Source organism: Lepisosteus platostomus, chromosome 11 (assembly GCF_059453375.1).
Source record: "Lepisosteus platostomus isolate fLepPlt1 chromosome 11, fLepPlt1.hap1, whole genome shotgun sequence".
In the NCBI taxonomy this organism is placed as follows: Eukaryota; Metazoa; Chordata; class Actinopteri; order Semionotiformes; family Lepisosteidae; genus Lepisosteus; species Lepisosteus platostomus.
In genome coordinates, this window is record NC_142621.1 from 39,633,888 (window position 1) to 39,644,871 (window position 10,984).

At 37.3% G+C, this 10,984-nt stretch overlaps 1 protein-coding gene across 1 annotated transcript in view; it reads right to left on the minus strand.

Moving 5' to 3' along the window:
- Window positions 1-9,618, minus strand: part of rab40b (RAB40B, member RAS oncogene family) — a 49,205-nt gene extending 39,587 nt beyond the window's left edge. Inside the window, exons 1-2 of the mRNA XM_088599633.1 lie at window positions 9,460-9,618; window positions 8,685-8,936 (exon numbers count right to left, since the gene is read on the minus strand). Coding sequence (XP_088455759.1) covers window positions 8,685-8,826 — 142 coding nt within the window. The 5' untranslated portion in view covers window positions 8,827-8,936; window positions 9,460-9,618. The remainder of the gene's footprint in view (window positions 1-8,684; window positions 8,937-9,459) is intronic.
- Between the last annotated feature and the right edge of the window lie 1,366 nt (window positions 9,619-10,984).

Sequence of the window (10,984 nt, forward strand, 5' to 3'; positions counted from 1 at the left end):
ATCTGTTGCATCAGGTTTTAGAGAATCACATTATAATGTCAATATATCTTGTGGATTAAAAAGGACAATGATGTGGTTTTTCTTCTAAAGGGTTTTTTTCTATCTACTGTGAATAATAAGAGATTGTAGTAACATTTTATAAAACCCAATGGCTGAACTCCTAAAGAGTAGACAGATCCCTCCAGGTTTTTAAAGCAATTGCTGCTATGCGTTTCTCATCAACACAGAAATGAATGCAATCCTACTGCACTTTAGACAACTTAGGTGTTCCAGCTGTGCTGCAGGAAAATTATGCTCAGTTGCTGGAGGGCATAGTTTCAGATAGGCATAATGTGTCTTAATATTCATTTTACATTGATACTATAAAATCAAAGTAGTAGTAGGCATGCCCTACATACAAGCAAAAGGATTCGGGCTTTGAAAGCATTATTTTTTCTAATTATACAAATACATATAAAGCAATAAGGGATCAATCACAAAGTAAGAAGGAGGAACATTGTGGTCTTCAGGTTTTATGCAGATTTTATGTAGTTCTAAGTATTTGTGTATCCCTAGCAGGCCTTCATTTTTATGGATGAAATTACACAGCAATAACATGTGAACCAATGTCTTATCTTTAACGTAATTGCTAAAATTGGGCTACATAGTTCTTCAAAAGAAATTCTTCAATTCAAAGAGAATGCAGACATTTTTACCTGTACAAGAATTGTCTGTTAGCAGGATTCACCAGCAACATTGAGTTGACTGCTGTCAACTATAAGATGAAAGTTGGCAAAAATTGAATTTATATCACTTAATAAATTTCTACTGTAACTAAGCATAAACAAGGAAAAATGCCAATGCAGACCAAATGCATGACTTTCAGAGTTTGCATGAAGTTTAATGAAGACTACCAAATAATGTACTTATGAATGAGCTCAAACAACTGTTACACATCTAGAACAGTTTAAATGCTGCTTGCGCCTACTGTATCAGTCTTACGTGGATCAGCCAGCAGCCATATCACCCTGCAACTCACAACTGACAACCCACTGAAGCTAAGCAGGTGTGAGCCTGGTCAGTACCTGGATGGGAGACCTCCTGGAAAAAACTAAGGTTGCTGCTGGAAGTGGTGTTAGTGGGGACAGCAGGGGGCGCTCACTCTGCGGTCTGTGTGGGTCCTAATGCCCCAGTATTGTGACAGGGACACTATACTGCAAACAGGCGCCGTCCTTCGGATGAGATGTAAAACCGAGGTCCTGACTCTCTGTGGTCATTAAAAATCCCAGGGCATTTCTCGAAAAGAGTAGGGGTGGCATCCTTGACAAATTTCCCATGGGCCCTTACCAATCATGGCCTCCTAACAATCCCCCCCTATGAATTGGCTACGTTACTCTGCTCTCCTCCCCACTAATAGTTGATGTGTGGCGAGTGTTCTGGCGCACTATGGCTGCCGTCACATCATCCAGGTGGATGCTGCACATTGGTGGTGGTGGTGGAGGGGAGTCCCCATTACCTGTAAAGGGCTTTGAGTGGAGTGTCCAGAAAAGTGCTATATAAGTGTAAGCAATTATTATAATTATTATTATTTGTCACAATCTGTTTAACTTTTATCATGAACTTGTATGTTGTATCAGTGTTAGTATTTCAGATTTGTACTGGTAGCATCCATTGAAATGCAAGGTTCAACACCAGGTGTGTCAACTTTAACACAATATTTCTAAATATTTTAATACATTATATGTCTTATAACTACAGTTGTTACAAACCATGCATTTATGAACCCTTTACACACAATGAGCGCATTTCATTGAACTGTGCCAAATCCTACTTACATACTGAGCAATGTAGTTAAAAAGTCAACTGTTGTTTAAACAGAAAACAGCACATTTATTGTAAAAGGTAGGTACAGTAGATGTACAGTATAAGAAGCATGGTGAGGGATTGGAAATTTTGGCCACTATCAGAACGTAGTACACCTAGGTTAGTTGATACAAAGAAAATGTATCAAAATGTTACAGCAAAGAGATTTTTAGTGAGCAGCCACCAATTAATTATAAGCTTAAGTGTTTTTACAAAAAGATTGTTTTTATATTATTAAACCATGAAGAACGGTAAGGTTTTGCGGCATGATGATAAACATCATCCACAGCAACAATTTCTTGAGAACTTGTTGAAAGACTCGTCTGTTACAACTGCCCTAACAATGAGGACAGTCTCTTTGAAATAAAATGTTTGACTGGAAGCTAGGATTTTGCAACAGCTCAAAGCAAAATTATTTTTTCTTTTTATATTTCTGACCTCACATAATGCCAGTCTTGTCTTTGCAATGGTTTTGTGCATAGTTGTCTCTCTATAATGCCTTCTTTATAGCACCAGCCCAGCTTACTGCCAAAGTACACTGGTCTGTAACTTCTAAAACTGTATCACCCACCATTGCAGACTAATAATGAATAATGACTATTTTAATGTCATATTACCTTCCAGCTTGCCATCTGTAGAATCAAAAGGAGTTTTTTTTAATTATTTTAGTTGTGAGTTACATTAAATGCTTTTTAAAACCAATAAATCACTGAAGTCAGGTCTGACACATTTGATGCAGTTTAGTTCAAACCTTCTTTGAAATATATGTTGCTTTTTGAACATTCTCTTCTCCCGGTCAGAAAAAAAGTGGTGCAAGATGGAAGATACTGCACAATCAATTTCAGTTCCAATGGATTCCAATTTCTATGCTAAATTTCTATGCTAAAATCCTAACTAAAAAAAAAAACAGATAAGAGACAAACTAACAAGCAAGTCAAAGATTTCTGAATGCAGAAAAAATAAACAATGAACAGCAAACTTACATTATGTCATTTGCTTTAATGTTTTGGTTCCCCGAAGAGGAGTTACTCATTTGACTAAATGTGAACTGAGTCAAATGTAAGAACTCACAAATGTCCTGAAGATTAATCAGTGGGAGGGAGAAATCACAGGTGGCCAGATTTTCAATTAAAAGTTCTTTGCTTTTGTGCAGATTTTCAATATCGGCACACTTGGAGAAGGAGATGTGTCTTGGCAGCAATTTCCAATTTTAAGTTGCAAATAAACACCTGGAACAGACAACGTACCCAGAGTAAAGCATGCATAGTTCTAACAGCACTGACAAACAGATGACATTTTCAAAATATATGGAAACAAGAAATAGCTCCTTGAATAGACAACCTGGATTCACACTTACACGACATTCTAGGTGTTTTTAAAACAAACACTTTGCACAATAAAAGGACTTGGCAAGCACCATAATAAACTAGGAATCAAGGACACATAGAAAACCTCAAGTCAACATGTAAGCCACACTAACAGGTTTTGCTTAACAGCAGCAGTACACGTCTACAGTTGGGAAGCATGAGTAAAAGACGTAAATGTATTTTTACTGACACTGCCATGCCTGCCATGTCAGGAAATCAATATCTGAGCCAGATTTTCTCACGACTCCAACAAGTTTGAGCGCGTCACACAAATGCAATACTTTTGGTCGTTTCATAATTCTTCATCAACACATCATTCGTGAGTAACTATGTTTTTGAGTAAAAAGAAAAGAGCATCCTGTCATAAATTCTAATTTATCTCTTCTGTTGCCGATCTAAATTTTACAGGTTACTTGTTTTTTTAGATTATATTTCATGTGAGAGAACAGTGAACTAGAAAATACTGCACCATGAAATATTTACATACCCTAAATACTCTTGCTACTTTTGCTCATTTACAAACAAGCTCTTTTAATACCTATTCTTTTTTCATGAAAACAATGCCAACTAAATTATCCCTGGATCAATATTTTTTAAGTCTCAATAGCCTACTCAATCATGCTTTAGCAGAATAATAAGCACTGTTTTTGTTTTTTTACTATGAACCTTATAAAACATATTAGAGTGCATAAGTCATTATAAACAACTCACACTCTTCTTCAGAAATACTGATTTTCTGGAACACTCCTTGGCTTTAACCAATTTCAGGCTTGAACAAAATCGTTTTTATGTTTGTTTTTTATAATAAACTATGGTCTCAAGAATGAAAGATTTAAGAGCCAGTTGCACCATACTCCACAGCTTTAATTAAAGAAAAGAAGCAATTCATAGAAAGGCATTATGAATGATGCAGGATTTATAAAAGAAAACTGATTACAACAGCAAAACAAAAATCAGAAAGACTTACAAAATTTAAAATCCTTTTAATGGAGCTTCTGAGCAGGATGCCCCCTGCTTAAAAGCAGATTTTAGCTTTGGGAACTTGGCACACTTTTTCCAACACAGAAACAACATGTTTACAATTTCACTCCGTTTTGGATCTCTTACAATATTGAGTAAGTCTTTATCCCTCAAGTGCTGAACATGGAAGCCTTCTGTGGGTTTCAGAAATACATCCTTTCCAAATTTACAGTTCCTGGCATCTAAGCAAAATCATGCACTGTGTGTCTGAAATAGAAACTCTTAAAGAACCAGTAATATTTTAAAAATAAATATAAAAAATTAAATAATAATATGGTTATTTTAATAATCCAACATAATCATTCTCAATTTTAAGACTGTTGTAATGAGACTGCTCATCTAAAGACTGTTGTGAAAAAAAATGTTTGAAGCTACTAACTTTATTCTCTGAAGGATGTTGAGCCGCTGTCTCACCCTGCTTCTCATCTTCTTTAAATGGAATGCTTTTGTGTCTACTTTTAGTTCAGCCATCACACATTCAACAGAAAGAATGCATTCAATGCTCTCTGTACGTTAAATTAAATTCACCTACACACCTTTGACATATACCTAGAGAAACCATATAGTTTTTAAACTTTGTTTTACACAAGAATCATGGCTACAACACCCTCAGCTTAGTTAACAGCCAAGTCCTACAGGCTTTGCAATTACTTTTCACTTAGAAAATTATTAAGACCTAAGTCATTTGACTTCTTAGCCAACTAATTAGTTCAAATGAGTAATTAGTAATGTGTGACACCAATTGAAACTGCGGAGATTGTAGAGTTCAGGCATTTTTTTCTGAAATGCAAGAGTATGCACTAAAATTCATGGTGACTACTCAAGGCACTTCTGCCATTCCAATACTTCGCTCCTCCAAAACCCTGTCAGTTAAAAAAGGAGCAGTATGCGTGCTTTTGTGTGCTTTTTTATTTAATTTCTCAGGTGAAAATATTTTCTATACGTGTTGCACACTTTCCAATTTCTTCTTCTTGTTTTTTTCCCCCCATGTGAGCTAAACACAGAAAAAACATTTTCAAAAGACTGCTCACAGGTTCCCAGAGGAAAAAAATGGTTTCAGCCTCTATAAACAGTGTACGATATGATACAAAAGTACACCTCCAAACTGTTTACAGGCCTATTTGTTTCACAAGCAACACAATGCATCACACAGAGATTGTATTAGTAAATAGCCCAACCAGTGCATAAAGACAATAGCCAGAAATGTGCGCGTGTTCCCAGATGCCCCCACATGGTATTGCTAAAAAACTCCTGGAGAAGAAAACAGGGTTAAAAGAAAACTTGCTTTAAGGTGTTAAATGAAACTAACATTATTTGGCAAGTGCCATGATAAAGACAATTCTTGCAGCCACATCTGTTGTAATGCTAGAGTGCACAACAATTCCATTTTGGCACAGTTTTCTGCTCATTTCTGAACTACCTCAGTCAATGTCATGACTCCACTGCATAAGCATCAATGGACGGCCTCAGTGTAAGACAATGTGAAATGTCAATCATTGAAGCTACTTCTTCTCGAGAAAATAACAGCTATAGTCTACTTTCCAGATTAGAAATTCGGACTGTTCTGAACTGAAAGAATCTCAGTGGTATGCTTTTTAGAGGGATTTTCCATCCATCCATTTTCTAACTGCTTTATCCAATTCAGAGTTGTGGGGGAGTCAGATCAGGTAGATTAAGTTTAATGTTATTAGCTTAACTGATAACAGGTAAACAAGTGTGTTTTGCATGCAAGTACTAAAAACAAACTATAAATACAAATTATTAAACACTGAGCTAAAAAAAGCTACCAACGAAAAAGATGTACTGTAGCTGTTTATGTTGACACATGACTTACATCTATTAAAGAATAAGCAGAAGCAATAAAAAGGCAAATAAAGTAGTGGATATATAGCAAGAAGTGCAGAACTTAAATCAAGGGATGTTATGTTAAAATTGTGTAATACACTAGTAAGGCCTCATTTAACATATTGTGGACAACTGTCGTCACTTCATTACAGAAGAGACATTGTAATTCCAGTATCCGTTAAGAAAAGAGCAACCAGATACATTCTGAGACTAAAGGGAATGCCCTAAACTAACAGGCTGATGGAACTGGACCTTTAGGTCTGGAAAAGAAAAAAAGAGAAGAGAAGGACAAAGAGAAGGCTATAAGGGAACCTTATACAAGTATTGATAATCCAAGCTATTGTCAATCCAGTGGACTTCTTCAAAATAAACATCTATCCATCCATTGACCACACAGGTCAAAAAGAAAGCAGGCAAGACAATCTTCCTAAGAACATTCATTTCTGGCACATTATAATAAAAAATTAAAGAAATATTGAAATACTATTTCTACTATTTAATTAATACTATTCATCCAAATATAAGATTTCTGACTTCAAAGGGACCATTGCACACCACATAGCGTACTAAGTATAGGCCTATCCAGCTTCTCTCTTTTATCCTGGCAAGAATACTTTGGTTGACACAGAGTCAAAGGTTGACAGTCTTTTACCAGAAAGGGTTCCATATACTTATTTGGCAATATGAGCAAGGAGGCATTTTTAAAAAATTGCGACTGAATCTGCTGGACTTGCTCAAAGGCAGACCAGCTTTAATCACACTGCAACAATATTAGGGCTTAGGAAAAGATCATAGTCATGTGTTTTGGAAAATTTGCAGCCAGAAATGCTGCAAGTGAGCTGATGTGCATGACTGCAGTTTGATTTATTGATGACAAAATCCTGGATACTCGCAAAGGGTTGAGGTTTTTTACGTTTTCCAGTGACATCATTTGACAACACTTGAGCACAAGTATTGGTTGGTAGCACAAGAAGGATCACAGAGGAATGTGTAAATGGAAGACTTTATTTTGGTGGAGGTATCATAGTAGAGTGATGGGCAATTTATTCTACATTTAGAAGCTGGGGTTTGTACACCAAGGTAATCTCACTTCCTAGCATTAGGCTGACCAAATGTTCATACATTGTTGTGAAAAACATCAATGTCAATGTAATGCCCTGATATTTCAATAAAATATTGCTAGTTCCACATAAAGGTCCCTCTGTAATGAATGTTATACATTTGCCTGCTGTGCTCTACCTAATCACGCTTCTCTAGGAGAAAGTTTAAGTGTGAAGCATATCATATGCAAAGAAATAACATCATTAATCATATACTGTACAGTTGTGCTGTATGGAATGCCAAAAATGCACACTTTTCATCATAATCTGGTTACCAGCAGCATAATCCAACAAATCTTTCATAAATCATAAATACTTGTGATGCCTTTCAAACTGTTGATCACAACATCTATCTTAAATGTGTTAAAAAATTGAATTTGCAATACCGAGACTGTTCTCTCTCCATCTAAATCTTATTTGCACAATACAACACAGTTTGTATCACTTGGTCATTGTACTTTTGGAACAAAAGCTCTTGGTACTGGTGTGTCCCAGAGTCTATATTAGGTCCTCTCTTGTTTACCACCCATGTTGCTCTGAGGTCAAATACTTCAGAAACATAGCATTGTACATCATATCTATGCTGACCCACTCAAATTTACTTAATGAGCTAAATAAATTGTGCTTAAAAAAGCTGCTCAAGTCCTGACAAAATTTAAACCAGGATGTCAATTCACAACTCTGTTGCAATCCCTTTACTGGTTACAGAGCAGCTTTAAAGATCTTACATTGTTTTTAACATACAAAGCTTAACATAACCTTGGTCCACTGTATATGAGAAACCTTCTGCAACCATATATTTCCTATTTTGTGCCCTTTTTCCACGAGGTGCAGGTATATTGTTTGTGTCACAAACAGGCTTGAAAATTACGGGTGACTCAGCTTTTGTTGTCTGAATTCTTTGTCCGTATCCGACACAAACTCTTGAGTCTGTAAATATTCCTACAGCTCTTCTGAAGTCTTACTGTTATGCACGCCGAAGTATTTTCCATCCTAAAATACTGTTCACTCTTTCGATATTTTCTGGTGATGTTTGCATGATTACTCTTTAAAAAATGTTGTTTAAGGTACAATGAGTATTATTTTATAACTCGGCAGCCACACCTGTAATCCATGACATACATCCATGTACGTGTGTGTTTTTGGTAGGGGGACTGAAATACAAAAAATGTGCTTAAAAACCAGGCAAATACTTTAGGCGCTTTCAAGCTGTTTACGTCTGTTTAATCACCTACAATTTTTGCATTCGACACATCACAACCAACAGAAAGTGACACAATGTAACCAGCAACAAACTACGCGTCGGCGTACAGCCTAACTTCACGATTTTGTTGTGTTCACTGTACTTTCATTCTGTAATGTGCGCTAATTCAATTTCAAAAGCGTTCTTTGTAAAAAAAAACATCATACAATAATTTCGGCATAATATTTTATGTAAGAAAGTGAATATAACCCAAAAAGATTACATTAAGCCCCGGAGCCCTTGATTTCCAAGTTCAGTTACACTTACCCATGTTGTATCCATAAGGAGACTCGCTGGCTCCGTCCTGTAAACTCGCCAAGATTTCTCCTTTTCCGACGTCGCTGTCTCCGACCAGCAGAAACTTGAGCAGAAAGTCGTAAGCCCTTGCGGGACTACCCTTGTTGGTCATTCTCCTGGCATATCACCTCCAATGTCCCATAATGGAACAAACGCAACCTGCTGGTTCACTTCGCTTCGCTGTGAATTTTTCCCCACGGACGTTGTGTGGCAAAGATGTCACTGAACAAGTTTTCACACGCGCGTCAGTGTCATTGTTCCAGAAACTTTTTTTCCAGATCCCTAACGAATACCACTTTCTCACACCTTATTAATTTTTTCCCCGAAACAAAAGACCTCCTTCACCGCATTACACCTAGAAAATACTTCATGCTACTTATTGAAAACAAGGCAATTCCGACGTCTCCTTCTGGTGTAGCTTAGCTCTCATTCACAGTGACGCTGATATAGTCCGTTTAATCACCCTAGCAGTAGAAGTATGGCAATACCACCCAAAATTAAAATGCCATTTAGAAAAATTGGGAAAACAGCATCAACGTCAAATTTAATGCAATAAATTAAACTCGGTGATAACTCAGTCGAACACATAAAATATGCAAAGTCCTTATTACGAGAACATCCAGACCGTCAATGATTAACTGTATTTGCAATTATATTTTAATTATGTCAGCTGAAACCTTAGCCAGCAAAAGTCAATGTCCGTTGTCTCACAGTCCTATCCTTTAATAACTGCATCGCAAGTTACCTGAGAATTTAAAACTTCACCATGACCGAGTTCTCTGTTACCGCGAGCGAAAGGGTATAACAATGTCATTTCGAAAAACATATTTTCTCGGATTGCAAACGACACCGCTCTTGGTTCATGCGTTGCTTCTGTCTGGATCCACCACTAGTATACTTCACTAGCCTGTCTGTAGTCCTGCCCATGTACTCTCTAATTCGTTCTTCTGCTGAGTTGCTAGGGTATCTCCTCTACATCATTGGATAAGATACACGTTTGTCAAATTCAGCAATGCCCGCAGGACATCCTTGTAGGGCGGAGCTCAAGTGGCAGAGTTTGCAAAGGGGGCGGGGTGCTATTTGTTATTGTTTACCACTATTTGACAGACGCACGCGTAGCCACAGAAGCATTTAATGATATTATCCTGATTTGCAATGCTAATAAAGTAACATATGTAATAATACATTCACAGAGACTGTAAAAATACGTATTCACAAAATGGCCAGGAGTTTAAAATAACTACTAGACCCTATTACAAATCTGTTCACGCTAATACCTGCTAATATAGTATTAACTACTAATAACAATACTGAGAGGACTGTCCATGTGAAGTATTGTTAGAAATTGTCACCGGCCTTTCACTGATACCTGTACAGTGCTGGATGAAGGCGTCCTCAAGATTTTACAATCTGTTGTCTTCAACTGTTCGTATCCAAACATACTATATAAAATACGCAAGAAAGCAGGTTTGGTGCTGTGTACACCACTGTACTTGTATACGTGATAGCTTATACAGTACGTATTGGCCGATATAAAAGGCACAAGTAAGAAACTGTAGGATTAAGCAGCATCACTAAAGACCTGTGGAGAAGTACAGATGGATGTTAAGCCGCTACTGTAATATTAAAGACTAACCGTTCGATTCGCTGGATGATATTTGGACGGTGGATGGCAGTTATGTAAGGGAAAGCAGTTGTCTCATGCGCTGTATATTGTGTAATTCCAAGATCCTGTTACATGCAAACAAGGCAGAGTAGCGGAGATAACGCAGATACAACAGAGCAGGAATGTGAATGCCTTTCAACTTTGTTTATATTTTATATTATATATTATTTTTTTCAAATATTTAATGGAAAGATTAATTTTAAAGAAACTCGTTTTAAACATATGCATCTGACAACTGAACCACATAAAAAACGTTTGCAGCAAGAGCTGTCCATTTGACCTATCTAGTTTTTTGGCTGATATTAGCATAACCCTGCAACTCACAACTGGCAACCCACTGAAGCTAAGCTTGGTGAGCCTGGTCAGTACCTGGATGGGAGACCTCCTGGGAAAAACTAAGGTTGCTGCTGGAAGAGGTGTTAGTGGGGCCAGCAGGGGGTGCTCACCCTGCGGTCCATGTGGGTCCTAATGCCCCAGTATAGTGACGGGGACACTATACTGTAAACAGGTGCTGTCCTTTGGATGAGATGTAAAACTGAGGTCCTGACTCTCTGTGGTCATCAAAAATCCCAGGGCACTTCTCGAAAAGAGTAGGGGTGTAACC